At 47.7% G+C, this 14,194-nt stretch overlaps 1 protein-coding gene across 14 annotated transcripts in view; it reads right to left on the reverse strand.

The window, feature by feature from the left end:
• NPR2 (natriuretic peptide receptor 2) overlaps window positions 1-14,194 on the reverse strand; it is a 54,045-nt gene that overhangs the window by 11,058 nt on the left and 28,793 nt on the right. For 7 of the 14 annotated variants that reach the window (XM_072727967.1, XM_072727963.1, XM_072727968.1 and 4 more), the window contains 4 exons: window positions 10,106-10,180; window positions 8,603-8,772; window positions 5,785-6,060; window positions 4,763-4,968 (listed from right to left, as the gene is read on the reverse strand). In XM_072727967.1, coding sequence (XP_072584068.1) covers window positions 4,763-4,968; window positions 5,785-6,060; window positions 8,603-8,630 — 510 coding nt within the window. In that variant the 5' untranslated portion in view covers window positions 8,631-8,772; window positions 10,106-10,180. Of the gene's footprint in view, window positions 1-4,762; window positions 4,969-5,784; window positions 7,165-8,602; window positions 8,773-10,105; window positions 10,181-14,194 lie in introns of those variants that run through there. The other 7 variants (XM_072727961.1, XM_072727960.1, XM_026013265.2 and 4 more) reach the window with 6 other exon arrangements.

The following is a 14,194-nucleotide window of genomic DNA, read 5'->3' on the forward strand; positions in this document are numbered from 1 at the left end:
TTTGCAGAATGATAGATTAAAATCTACTCACTTCTACCAGTTTTGTTCATTCTTGCCACTGAAAACATGTGTGGACACAGAGACATTAGATAAATCATATATGGGGATCCCTGGGTGGCGCAGCGGTTTGGCGCCTGCCTTTGGCCCGGGGCGCGATCCTGGAGACCCGGGATCGAATCCCACATCAGGCTCCCGGTGCATGGAGCCTGCTTCTCCCTCCGCCTGTGTCTCTGCCTCTCTCTCTCTCTCTGTGACTATCATAAATAAATTAAAAAAAAAAAAGATAAATCATATATGTATATATATGATTTATTTTATATCAATTCATTCTAGGTGGGAAATAATAAAGTTGATTTCAAATATGTACTCATTACATTAGACTATAGTTTTCTTCAAAAGGTAATTATTCTTATTGGAGCATTTGGATCCTTGATCATACACTTGTAATACACCCTCAGGTAAAATTTAAAAGGAGAAGGAGAGGGGCAGCCCCAGTGGCGCAGCGGTTTAGCGCCACCTGCAGACCAGGGCGTGATCCTGGAGACCCTGGATAGAGTCCCACGTCAGGCTCTCTGTATGATGCCTGCTTCTTCCTCTGCCTGTGTCTCTGCCTCTCCCTCTCTCTGTCTCTATGAATAAATAAATAAAATCTTTAAAAAAATTTAAAAAAAACAAAAGGAGAAGGAGACTGAGGATGGGGTTTGTTCAGTAACACCTGTTTTAAGAATATAAGTAAAATAGAAGACTAAGATATTGTTGACAATGTATAAAAATCAGTAAAAGAGCTCAAAAAGATTGGGCTTAACACAATTTACGTTTCAATATAAAGGCTGATAATAGGTTTTTAATGCTTTTTAAATACTTCATAATTCTCTAGGTTTATCTGTTTGCTAGACTAGCAGTTCCCAAACATTTTGATTCCACGACCCCTTTACACTACTAAAAATTACTGAGGACCACGGACCACAAAGAGCTTTTGATTACATAGATTATATCTATCAATATTTCCACTTTAGAAATTAAAACTGACAAATTTTTAAAACACAAGAGTACACAAGTACACCTACAGCTGCCAGGGTGATAAGAGCATCACATGTCATGTAGCCTCTGGAAAACTGCACTGTACAATCACAGAGGGAGAAGAGTGAGGAGGCAAATAAACATCTTAGGATCATGTTTAAATAGTTTGACCTGATGGTCCTTCTGAAAGGATTTCAGAAGCCCCCAGGATTCCAAGACCACATTTTGAAAATTGCTATGCTAGACTGTTTTGCTGTGGTTACTAACTAATTAAAAAAAAAAAAAAAGAAAGAAAATGAAAGAAAGAAAGAAAGAAAGAAAAAAGAAAGAGAAAAAGAAAAAGAAAAGAAAAACAAAACCCCCAAAGAACTTCTATGCTTGCTAAGGGCTGCACAGAGGGAAAAAGGTAAAGGTAGGTGATGGTGTCCCTTTTCACAGTGGACCCCAGGTGAGAGAAAAACAAGCAAAGGCTGCCAGAAATGGGTGTAGCTGTAGGTGAAGCCAGAAGTGCACCTAGGTGCCAGCCTGGCTTTGAGGCCTACACTTAAGGCCCTCTCCTGCCACAGCAGGAGGCGCTGTGAACAGTGGCTTAAACCCACAGAGAATAGTCTCCAGAAGAGATTCTGCATTAGAGTCCTTGGTTCAGCACTTACTCCATCCTAGCAGCTGGTGTTCCCCTCTGTAATGCAATCTCCTGCTGGTCACCTAGGTTGTGACCTCTGCTAGGTCTCTGACCCCGAAGTCCTCTAACGTACAACCTGGGCCTCTGGATCCTTAGAGTCTGGTCATTTGTTTATTTAGTTCTATTGGATCTACTTATTCTTTCCTACCCTGGTTGTTCATCTTGGTGTATAGTACCTGACAGAACTACTCTTCTGTAGATGAGTTCCTAGTCCTATCCTCGCTTCTCCCCAACACACACCTTAATTCAATTCAGTAGGCATGTGCTAGGCATGGAATACAAAGTTGAGCATGATCAATCAGCTATGGCTTACAGAGACAGAAAAATCATATCAATATACTTATTTTCAGAGACCTCTCCTCCAGTAGGCCAGGTATCTCTGGGGTAAGAGCTCTCTGCTCTTTAATCCTTGGGTGGAGCTGACCATCCAACTTTCCTCATGCCCTGCCCTGCTTCAGCATTGGAACAGAATAAGCAGCTTCTCCTGAAAATACCTCATTACCCTCTTACCCTCACCCCACCCCAAAGCCTTGATTTTCCCCTTAGCAAATTCTTGACTGCCTATTCCCCCTTCTCTTGTGTCATAGAAAAATCCCCCTTTGTTTTTCTAACCGAGTAACACCTGCAGCAAGTGGGAGGACTGAGAATTAATTTATCTGATTATTAGCTGACTAGATCTCATTTCCCCCAACCCTAAGTACTGGAGCCCCTTGACTGGTAGCAATTTCCAGATGAGAAAGAGAGGTATTCCTTCCACAAAAAGAATACAGCCCAAAACAATACAGATTCCATAGCCTTTTAGAGTCTCTCTATGACTCTCCGATTCTTCCTCGACTATACTAGCTAAAGTACAATTCCCTCATTATTTCCTTTTCATGAGAGGCTTTTTTAAAATTTTGGTTTTTGTTTTTTGTGGGGTTTTTTGTTTTTTTTTTTTTTTTTTAGTAACATTCATTGCAAGTTGTCCCATGTTTGTATTTATTTGTTTATTTAGTGTCTGTCTATCCTACTAAATGTAAGCTCCAGGCAAGGACTACATCTATTATGTTCTCCACTGTATACCAGTATCTAGCACAGTGACTGGGACATAATAGGTGCTCATTAGACGCTAACAGAATGAGTCAATCTTCTGATGAATCAAACGTAGACTATATAATGTGGTAAATTCTACAGGAGACAGAGTTAAGAATAGGAAATTCACTCCAACCTTGGAGATTCAAGGATTGTTTCCCTGAAGGGGAAATAATTCATCTGAGTCTTAAAGAAAACATACACATTATCCAGACAAAGGTGAGAAGGTTGTTTTTGGCAAAAATTACACCATAAACACAACCTGTCTTGCCACTGCCCGCAGTCAAGTGTGACAGTCACAGACTCGTACCCTGACATGCCATTCACAGGTACAGCCAAATATATAATGACCACCATGTAAAACTTTACTTGTTGGAGAAGATGATCACCCAAGTCCAACCCTTGTACACATCTACTGAATTTCAGATTCAAAGAATCCCAGGGGAAAAGACCTTAGAGTTATCCCATATGTAACCTCAAATCCTTTTCAGGAAAAGGAGGAATATGGATAAATAAGAAAGACATATACATAAATTAGTGAAAAATTGGTAAGAAAATCAGGGAACAGTGCATGGGTATGAAGAGGCAAAGATTTGGAATGAGAGAAGGAAGAGCATTCCAGAAATAAGGCACAGAAAGCACAAAGGCAAGAGAACAGGGAGGCCCAGGGGTCAGGGGACTGAGAGAGGTCACTTGGCTGGAATACTGGGTGTGAAGGATGCTAGGAGGCAAGATTGAAAAACCAGGCTAACATATACTGTAGAAGGTCTGAAGTGTCATGATAAGGAGTCAAGGCTTTATTCTGTACCACGTAAGTCCTTGAAAGTTTTGAGCAAAGGAGTGAAATGAACAGAGTCCTACCAATTTCCCCTACAAATTATTTCATAAATTCATTTCTTTCTTTTTTCCTTTTCTTTTAAGGTTTTATTTATTTGAGAGAGAGACAGCATGAGCAGGGTTAGGGGCAGATGGAGAGGGAGCAGACTCCCTGCTGAGTACAGAGCCCAATGCGGTGCTTGATCCTAGGACCCTGGGACCACGACCTGAGCCAAAGATAGAGGCCTAACCCACTGAGCTCCCCAAGTGCCCCAATTCATTTCTTTCCATTCCTACTACTGTCACTGTTGTTCAAACCCATATCACTTCATGCCATTTGAGACCCACATACAGGCAGTCTTAATGCCTCTGGTCTCTTCCTCTTCAGGTAGGATTACTACCTGAATTGTCTCTATATTTCTCTTTACAAAAAAAAAAAAGAAAAGAAAAAGAAAAAAAAATCTCAAGGACCCTACATTCAAGTCCAAGTGCTTTGATCTTAGGTTCAGAGCTCTCCTTAACCTGATTATATCTCTGCAACATTATTTCCTGTATCTGCTTCAAGCCAACCCTTCTTTCTGGGCAGTTCAGTACCTTCCCGGTACCCCAACAGGCCCATTTCTATCTTCGTCTCTTTGCTCAGGCTGCCTGGATCCTCTTCCCCACTCAGACTAGGAAATATGACATCTATCCTTCAAGTCACCACAGATTCTCACTCCTTTATAAGAAGGCCTCCCTAAACCCAGCTCACACTGACTCTCCCTCCCCTGAACTCCTTAAAGTCCTTAGTGTTCTGTTCCAAGACACATAATCATATTCTTTCTCATTCTTGTAACTAATTGTACCACCATCATGCCTCGTTTGTCCAGAAAGGATGGAAGTCCTCTCAGGGCCTGGGGCCAGGTCTCTTCTGGGAACTTTTCTCCCTCACAGTATAGTCTACTAAAAGGACTTAAGAGAGTGCTCCAGGATCTTGGGAGGTAGTGCTGGAGGGAATCACAAAAGTGGACAAGTAAGAAAGCATGATATGAAACTCAACAAGCCTCTGTTCATTTCACTCCTAGAAGCTCATAATTCCTGCCCTGTTCTGGAGTTTCTGTGGGTCTTATAAGAGATAGAGAATCTCCAAAGAAGCTCCTCCTCCCCCTCATGCATGTTTGGCTCAAATGATACCTGAAAGGCCTCTCTGAGGGCCTGGGCCTGTTCCCGGGTACGATTGTCCTGCCAGGGCCGGCCTGTAGATCGTGTGGGCCCTGCACGAAGACTCTCCCCAAAGACGTCCAGGTAAAAGAAGACATAATCCCCATTGGTCAGGTTCTCCCTCTGGGCCTGAAGTAGGATTTCATGCAGCATCTCCAGAGGGCCACAGATATACACAACTAGGAACGGGAACAAGACAGAGGGACATTCTGAGAAAGTCCCCAAACAGCCTTTCTCTGAACCATCTGCACTTCCATCTTTAGCAAGGAAGAAAGTGCCCTAACCTATCAACCACCCAACATATGCTCCCCATCCCTTCCCCCGGGAGTCTATGTCATAAGGACCCTCAGGCCTTATGGACCATCTGGCAGAGGTCAGAGTCTGACTCCAGACCCCAGAGGAAGGGAGCTATCAGCTGTAAGCCCCTCCTCTTCACAGAGCTCTTGATTGTTGCACCCTACCCAGCCCTCCTCACTGCCCTGCTCTGCCCTGCCTTCCCCTAGCCTCAAAGGCACTGACTTCTCAAAATTTCTCTCAGTGTCAGCTTTTCCCTGTCTTTCCCAAACAAATCTGCTAAACCCAAAGGTTCATTTATGGAGTCCTCACTCCTTTTCTGCCACCAAGGGATCTTGGTGTCCCAATCTCATAAGTCTCTGCTCACAGATGGACACACACATTCACTACTCGAGCACGAATTTCATACTGCTCTCCAAATTTAATTCCCCCGGAATCCCACATTCTTCCCTGATGCAGGATTCACTTCTATTTCAATCTTAAATCTTATCCCTTGTTTACATCTGCCTGTGCCGTCCACGGGCTCCCCTAATATAATGCTTCAACCTTCTCACAGGTGCTCTGTCCACAAGTGCTTCTCGACCCCAACCACCATGTACAGTTCCTCCGTGCCCACCTCCATCCACAATTCCCCAGCGCTGAGCTCCAGGGATCCAGCGACCCTCCTCCCCTGACCCTCAGATAGCCTGGGCCACACTCACTGCGCCCGTTGGCCCGGATGAAGTGGGTGGCCTGCTCAGGACCCCCTGGCTCACGGGCATACACCTGGTGCTGCACACTGAGGTTGCTGCCCTGCAGGGCCTCAAAGACGCCCTCGATGGTGAAGTAGTGAGGCCGGTCATCTGTGCGAGCATCCAGATACAGCAAGGCAGCACGGGCAGTCCAATTGAAGTGCCCGTGTAATGTCACTACAAACTCACCCAGCTTGGGAGCAGAGGGGCCAGTGCGCACCAGGGTACGATAATGCTCATTCTTAGCTGCAAAACCAGAGGCCACAGCACCGGCAGTCAGCAGGGGGAGACGCCAATGTGAGGCAAAGCGGGCCACAGAGGCAGCAGGGTACACGCAACCGGGGCCCAACAGAAGATCGGGGTCATGGTACAGCTTGAGGTCCACAGCGCGCAGCGGTGCCAGGTACTCAGAGCAGGCGCCATCTAGTTCAGAGCTGACAAACCTCAGGTCCACGGGCAGTGCCCGACCCAGCGCCTCCACAGCTAGTGCCACAGCAGGACCCACCCGTGGCCAGGCCCAGGCATAGCTCAGGTTGTGTTCTGGTAGCACTACCGCCAGCGTCAGGTTCCGCGCCCCGGGAGGACGCACCCCACCTGCCAGGGCTGCCACCAACAGCAGGAGTGATGGCAGTGCCATGGGGAGAAAGCAGCAGCCCCCCCGCCCCCAGAACCTGGCGCCACTCTGGCCTACCAGGGAGGCACAAGCACCACCCAGCCTGGGACCTGGGGAAGATGGCCAGGAAGAGAAGTGAGGAGAAGCTAGGTAGGCTGGGATACAGAAAGTGGTGGGGATGGGAGAGGAGCAGATGGCAGGAAGCCCCCCGGGGATGGGTGAGGAAGGAGTGGGTCTACCAGCCTGGGGCAAGGACTGAGGGCTGAGTTGGGTGGCAGGAAAAGGGAGGGACCCAGGGGGCCTGCGAGGGGGATGGGGACAGTGAGAGGTGGAGAAGCCTGATAAAGCTGAGAAGGAAAAGTGGGATGGGGTGGGGGTGGGGGGGAGGCTGGTACAAAGGAAAGGCCTGGGGGTACCTCACCGCTGAAGGGGCTAGGAGGAGAGCTGAGGGCTGCGGAAAGGAGGACCAAGGGGGCAAGGTGGGAGGGGGCCCGCGCCGCCCAAGGACTGGGACCATGGGCGGGCGGGGAGCGAAGCGAGGCCTGGGCCGGAGGAGAGGGAAAGGCAGGGGTAAATCTCCCTGTGAAGGCTTCTCCTGAAGCTCCTGCTTGGACTAACGGGCCCAGGGCGCTGGTCCCATCCGGAGCTGCGGCGGCCCCGCCCGTGTCCCAGCTCCTCTGTGCTCCGCTCCTCCTGGGCCCGGGCGGCCGCCGCTGCCGGCGCTTCCTCCCGCCCCCCGCCTGGGCCCCCAGGCGCGCCGCTAGTCCAGGTCAGGTCGCCGCGGCCCGGCCCGTCTCCGCTCGCTGCGCCGGCGGCGGCGGCCGAGTGTGACTCCCCGGGCAGGCCGCCCGCGCCCGCCCCCGCCCCCGCCCCCGCCCCGCGCCTACCCCGCCCCCGCCCCCGCGGCCCCTCCTCCTCCCCCTCCGGCCCCACCCTCTGGCGCCTGCTGTCTCCCCCCCCCCCCACCCCGGCGCCCGGGGACGTCCCAGGTCTCCAGCCCATCCAGGGACAGCTCAGGGGCTCCGCGCTAGGGCCTGGCAGGCAGGCGAGGTTCCCGGGCGCCCTCTCACTTCAAGGGCCTACTTCTGTCTCCCCCAAGCCCCGGCCCGCTCCGCCACTCCCTCCCCATCTTGCACAGGGCCGCGAGCCCAGAACTTCTCTTCTCTTCTCTTCTCCCCACTCGCACATCCCGCTGTTCTTAGAGTCCCCTCTCCACTCCCCTGAGTCCCTCCAACGCTCCAGTCTCCAGGAAGCAGTCAGGAATCCCCAAATGTTTGGTATCCTCACTTGCTCTCCACCTAGTAAACCAGAGCACGCTTCTCATTGCCAGGAACCTCTCACTCCTTCACCAGGAACACATGCCTGCTGCCTGGAAGACTGCCGCCTCCAGGACCAAGGGACTCCGATGACTGATTTTGCCTGAGCCCTTACAAAGCCCATGGGTTGGTCTCCTTCTTCCTTAGACCTCAGCCCTCCAACCTCCCTCTCCCTTCCCCATGCTCCCTTCTGGGCCCTCCCATGCCCTCAGAGGCCCACCATAGCCTGCTGGGCCTCTACCACACCATCTGCTCCAGGGACCCAGCCCAGGAACAGCCTCCCCTCTTTGTCTCCCTGCACAGCCCAGGCTTGCACCTGATAACAGCTCATGGGCTGACTAAGCAGAACATTTCCCCGCCAATGGAAGCCCACTGTATCCCTCTTGGGCTCCCCCCTGCTCCCAAGCCTCCAACCTAGAAGGCTCTCCCCAGATACCCCCATCTGGCATGCCAATCTGATCCTGAGAACAGCTTATGAGGGATGATATCATGGTTGCTGGGAGGGGCTCCTATAGGACCTTGGGGAGTTTCTCTCAAATTGTCATAAAGGAGATGTACATAAATCTATTCTCCTCCCCCTTCAGAGAGCCACAGTTTGTCTCCCCCTCCAACCCTCTTCTCCGGAAACCACAGTGCCAAGAAACTGAGAGCTCCAAGAGTAGAGGGAGGGGTGTAGGTGTGCAGGGAGAGAGGAGGGGCCTAGTTTCTTTGAGATGAAGGCGACACCTAGTGGTTTTTGGGGGAAATTAAGGACAATGACATTTTATTCTTAGGTGTTTATATATCTTTATTGAACACTGGCTGACTTGCACACGCTGTAGGGGTGAAAATAAGAGAAGCTGAATAATTCAGCCCTTACCTTGGAGGAGCATGTAGTTGGCATCCATGGGGCACAGAGGCCAAAGGCAAGCTCCGCAACATCTCTTGCCCCAAGTGCAGTAGAAATGGAAGCCTTAGGACTTCTTTAACACAGAGGGATGATAACTCCAATCTCAGCTCCTGATACTGATAGTAAAAAGGAATTTTGTCCTATCCGAGCAAGGAAGAGAAGGACAACACAGTCAAAAGGGTGTTGGGATAACCTGATAAAGACACGGTTCAAACTTCAGATCACATCAATCAAATGATATGTTTAAGCAACTACACACCGCTTAGTAAGTGAATCCATCACACAATCTCTGCCAAAATCACCAAATTTCAGGGCTAGGATGAATCTTATAAATATATTGTTCAACCCCTTTATTTAAAGATAACTGAAAACCAGGGTCCCAGGCTGGCTCAGTTGATAGAGCATGCAACTCTTGATCTAGGGGTTGTGAGTTCAAGCCCCGGGTTGGCCACAAAGCCTACTGAGAAAAAAAAAGATAACAGAAAACAAAATCCCAGAGAAGGAAGCCATTCCTCCCCTAGATGGCTTTTTAATAGCAGAGACTGAATCCAGGTAAGACTCTATAGATACTCTCTAAGGTAGGGCTCTGTATAAATACCTTACTAACTCACAAACATACTGTATGAAGCCATGCTTTTAGGATAATGACCACCAAAGACCCAGACAAGTCTTTCTGGAACACCTGTAGCTGCTGTGCTGACCAATACAACTGTTGCCCAAACTCCCAGACAAGTTCAGTTACATGATATGTCATTATTCTGCATATTAAGGGCAACTCTAAATTATGTTAGGGATTAAACTCTCAATCATCTTGCCCTCTTCCTTCCAACTGGCCACTAATACTAGAAAGCAGAAAAGGGCAGGGAAATAAAAATTAATTGCTTACTGCAGTTTCTTATTAACATCCAGTAAACGGTTTTTGTTTTTTCCTTTTTGAGGGGAGACTGAAAATACTATATAAATGAGAACTTTGGTTATCTATGTATGCCCATTATCCAAGTGATCACTGCTCTCATTGATGGGGGTGATAAGATTTTGGCTATATTTGGCAACCACACTGTACTTCAAAGAAAACCTGAGAAATCTGAAGACCCTGCTAGCCTGAGCAGCACCCAGCCAGGCTCCACCTTTCTTTCTCTCTGCCGGGTTAGTATGGCCTCCTACTACTTCACAGACATCACCTATAATTTCTTCTAGATAGGGCCAGCCCAAACACCACATTTTTAATCCAGAACTAAACTGCCAAACATCAGATCAGCTAGCTGCTAGAAGCTGCTGTGGTTTTCAAACTGCATTCTTCCTTAGTGGGAAAAAAACTCCTACCTCCAGTGATACTCAGGCCAAAGGAGGCTCAAGACCCTTGCTGAATTCTAGGGCCACCATGGGATTTGGACTCACACTAATCCTCTCCATGGCAGGCCCTGATGCCCCAAACTGACTCCCAGTTCAGCACTGAGCAGCTTTACAACTTACCTGATTTCACAGCTAACTCTGGACCTTCAGGTTTGCTCCACGCCAGACCACACCTCCAGACCTGAGGGATTCCAACTAAACAAAAACAAAAACAAAGCAAGACAAAACAAAAACTACACACCTGCCAGTCTTCTCTCTGCTTGACTGACCTGATCTGCAGAAAAGGGCTTTAACTAAAGGTGAAACTTTCTCCTGCACACCAGACAGACAGGTCCAAAGTAATCTGCCAACAGAGGGCAGAGAACAGCCATGGAAAGTAGGATAAAATAAGGCAGAAAAGATACATTTCAAATGCAGCATTTCAATAAAGGGAGAGGAAGAAGCCGTGTAAAAAGAGAAACACAGTGAAACATATTGAAGGCAAAGAGCGTTTACAAAAATTCTGCATTTTTCTTTTAGCCCCAGTGAGGAAGAGATAGATCCTGAAAATAGGTGAAACCCCACTGTTGCTCCTCTCCACCTCCCTATTTCTCTCATGCTCTGGACAGTGGTGCACACTATGGTTCTAGAACCTCAGGTCCAGTTCACCTTCTCATAATATTCTATATCCTTGAAGAGTGGCTATGTATTGTTTTAAGGATCAAGGGTTTGGGGGCAGCCCGGGTGGCTCAGCAGTTTAGCTCCATCTTCGGCCCAGGGCCTGATCTTGGAGTCCTGGGATCGAGTCCCACGTGGGACTCCCTACAATGGTGCCTGCTTCTCCCTCTGCCTGTGTCTCTGCCTCTCTCTCTGTGTCTCTCATGAATAAATAAATAAAATATTTTTTTAAAAAAAAAGGATCAAGGGTTTTTACTTTTAATTTACACATAATTTTCTTTTCTTTTATAAGATTTAAAAAGGTTTTGAATTTAAAGTATTTTCTTTTGGGGCGCCTGGGTGGCTCAGCAGTTGAGCGTCTGCCTTGGGCTCAGGTCATGATCCTGGGGTCCTGGGATCAAGTCGTACATTGGGCTTCCCACAAGGAGCCTGCTTTTCCCTCTTCCTATCTCTCTGCCATCTCTGTTTCTCATGAATAAATAAATAAGTAGAGAGAGAGGGAGAGAGAGAGAGAGCATACAAGCAGGGGGAGCAGCAGACAAAGGGAGAGGGAGAAGCAGACTCCCTTCTGAGCAAGGAGTCCAATACGGGGCTCAATCCCAGGACCATGAGATCATGACCTGAGCTGAAGGCAGATACTTGACTGACTGGGCCACCCGAGTGCCCCTGAGTTTAAAATATTTTCAAATCAGATCTCAGCTTCTAACTTAGCTGTCTAGATATGTATTCTGAAAGTTGATCTGGTACCATACTCTGAGGCCCAGAAACACCAATTTTGTGAAAAGACAGTCCACATGGGTAGTTTTTCTGTGGATTCCTGAGAAGTTTAAGAATGGTCAGGAGAAGCAACTGTATATATTTATGATGATTTAAGCTTCAGGTGAACCTATTTTCTCACTTACCTACTCCATCAAAGCCTGGTCCAGCACCCCTGTGCATTCCCAATGGTTTCCGTTGCTCTTCCACACATGGCCTGTTTTCACAGGTATGTATACTGCTTTCCCTATGTTCCTAATACCACCCTTCACTATTTTTTTAAAGATTTTTTTTTAATTTATTTATTCATGAGAAACACAGAAAGAGAGAGAGAGAGAGGCAGGGACACAGGCAAAGGGAGAAGCAGGCTCCATTCAGGGAGCCAACATGGGACTCGATCCCGGGACTCCAGGATTGCGCCCAGGGCCAAAGGCAGTGCTAAACCGCGGAGCCACCCAGACCGCCCACTACCCTTCGCTATTATTACTAATCCCGGTAATTACTTACCTACCACTCGTTTAGGAGCACCTGATAACATAAAGTTTCAGATTTAATATTCTCTATTATATTTCTCTCTCCACTCCACTTAAAAATCTACTTTCTTCTCAAATTCTTTCACTGAGAAAAAGAGGCACACATTCCCTCCCCCACAAATATGTCACATAAAAAGAAGTAAAGGAAGGGTGCTTGGAGAGCTCAGTCGGTTAAGCATCCAACTCCTGGTTTCAGCTCAGGTCATGATCTCAAGGTCCTGGGATGGAGCCTTGTATCAGGCTCCATGCTCTGCAGGGAGTCTGCTTTAAATTTTCTTTCTCCCTCTCCTTCTGCCCCTCCCCGCCATCACTCTTTCTCTCTCTCTCTCTTTCTCTCTTTCTCTCTCTCTCTTTCTCACATGAAAAGTAAATCTTAAAAAAAAAATAAGAAGCAGCAGCAAAGGAAACATGACCACAACAGTTTCTAAAGAATGGAAATGTATTAATCAATTTTAAATCTTTTGGTCTACTTAGAATTTCTTAGAGAAGCCAAAGACTGGGAAGAGGAGGAGGAGAAATCTGAAACAGGATCTGACAAAACTGTACTCTTCTTGAATGGCTGCAGTATGTCATGAAAAACAAAAAGAGTAGCTGGCTGTGGCAATCGTAGAATTGAGTGGCAGACAGACTACAAACAGGAAGACCATTCAGAGGCTTCTGGAGAAGTGCCTGACCTAGGATGATGGAGAGAAACAACAGGACTTGGTGGCAGACTAGCCCCACAGAATGAAGAGGAAGGAGTCAAAGATTACTCTAAGGCTGTAGAAGGGGGGGAAGTGGTGGGGAGAGCAGGGGTGGGGGGCAAGGGGGTCACACAGGCAAAGGCCAGCAGAAAATGTAAATGTGAGAAGCAGCTGGATGGGAATTTGCCAACTATGAAGCCCCTGCTCATCTAACATGGATGCCCCCGCTCTGGGATGGAGCCTAGAGTTGTCAGCTGTCACAATTTTTTCTTCAGACTGTTGCAACAGCCTCTGTGACAACTCTCTAGGCCTCCAGTCTCACCTCCCTCCAAGCCATCTTCCACAATGTGCTCAGATGCCAAAGCGACCTTTTGAAACAAAAACCTAATTATGTCACTTCTCTGCTTAAAATCCTTAAATGGTTCCCCATGGAAGATGTGTTTTTTGGACTGTTATATTTAGCATCAAAACTCGTCCTTCAAACACAGATTTAAATGTAAAACAAATGAAGCCCAGCTGCTCCAGATGCAATAGCAGAGGCAGACCCAGACCCCCATGCTCCCTGCTCTTAGTGCCTTCTCAGACAGAGCCCCCAAGCCTCTGGACCTCTACCCTTCAAACAATGGTGGGGGGAGCACAGATTTTCCTAAATATATGTATATGAGATGGTTTCAAGGAATCCACTTCCAGATCCTCATCTTCCATATGTACTCTTTCCTAAAACTGATCTGGCAAGGAATGACCTTGTGCTCACACAAACCTCCCACTTTATAAAATAGAGCCATGTCCCTTGCTCATGCAAATGCTAATTATGATTAATTGTTCTAGGGGGTGAAAACTGATGGGACACCAAGCAAAGGGATATATAAATAAAAACATTGATCTAGGAAAACTTTTATTTTTTTATTTTATTTTTTTTTTAAGTTTTTATTTATTGGGATCCCTGGGTGGTGCAGCGGTTTAGTGCCTGCCTTTGGCCCAGAGCGCGATCCTGGAGACCTGGGATCGAATCCCATGTCGGGCTCCCTGCATGGAGCCTGCTTCGCCTTCTGCCTGTGTCTCTGCCTCTCTCTCTCTCTCTCTCTCTCTCTCTCTCTCTCTGAGTCTCTCATGAATAAATAAATATTCATGAGAGACTCAGAGAGAGAGAGAGAGAGAGAGAGAGAGAGAGAGGCAGAGACACAGGCAGAGGGAGAAGCAGGCTCCATGCCAGGAGCCCGATGTGGGACTTGATCCCGGGACTCCAGGATAACGCCCTGGGCCAAAGGCAGGCGCCAAACCGCTGAGCCACTCAGGGATCCCTAGAAAAACTTTTAAAGATGAATCAAGGTGCCTTAAATTAACAGGGCTTCCTGCCTTTTCCCATCGTATAACTATTAAGGGTAAAACACCATTGGTAATGGGATGTTTTGGGGTAGCCTGGGTGACGCAGTTGATTAAGTGTCTGACTCAGTTTTAGCTCAGTTCGTAATCAAGCCCCAAGCCCCACATTGTGCTTGGCACTCAGTGAAGAGTTTGCTAAAGCCTCTTTCTCCATCTTCCTCTGCCCCTCCCCTCCATTAAATAAATAAATCTTTAAA

This window comes from Vulpes vulpes, chromosome 12, assembly GCF_048418805.1.
Source record: "Vulpes vulpes isolate BD-2025 chromosome 12, VulVul3, whole genome shotgun sequence".
In the NCBI taxonomy this organism is placed as follows: Eukaryota; Metazoa; Chordata; class Mammalia; order Carnivora; family Canidae; genus Vulpes; species Vulpes vulpes.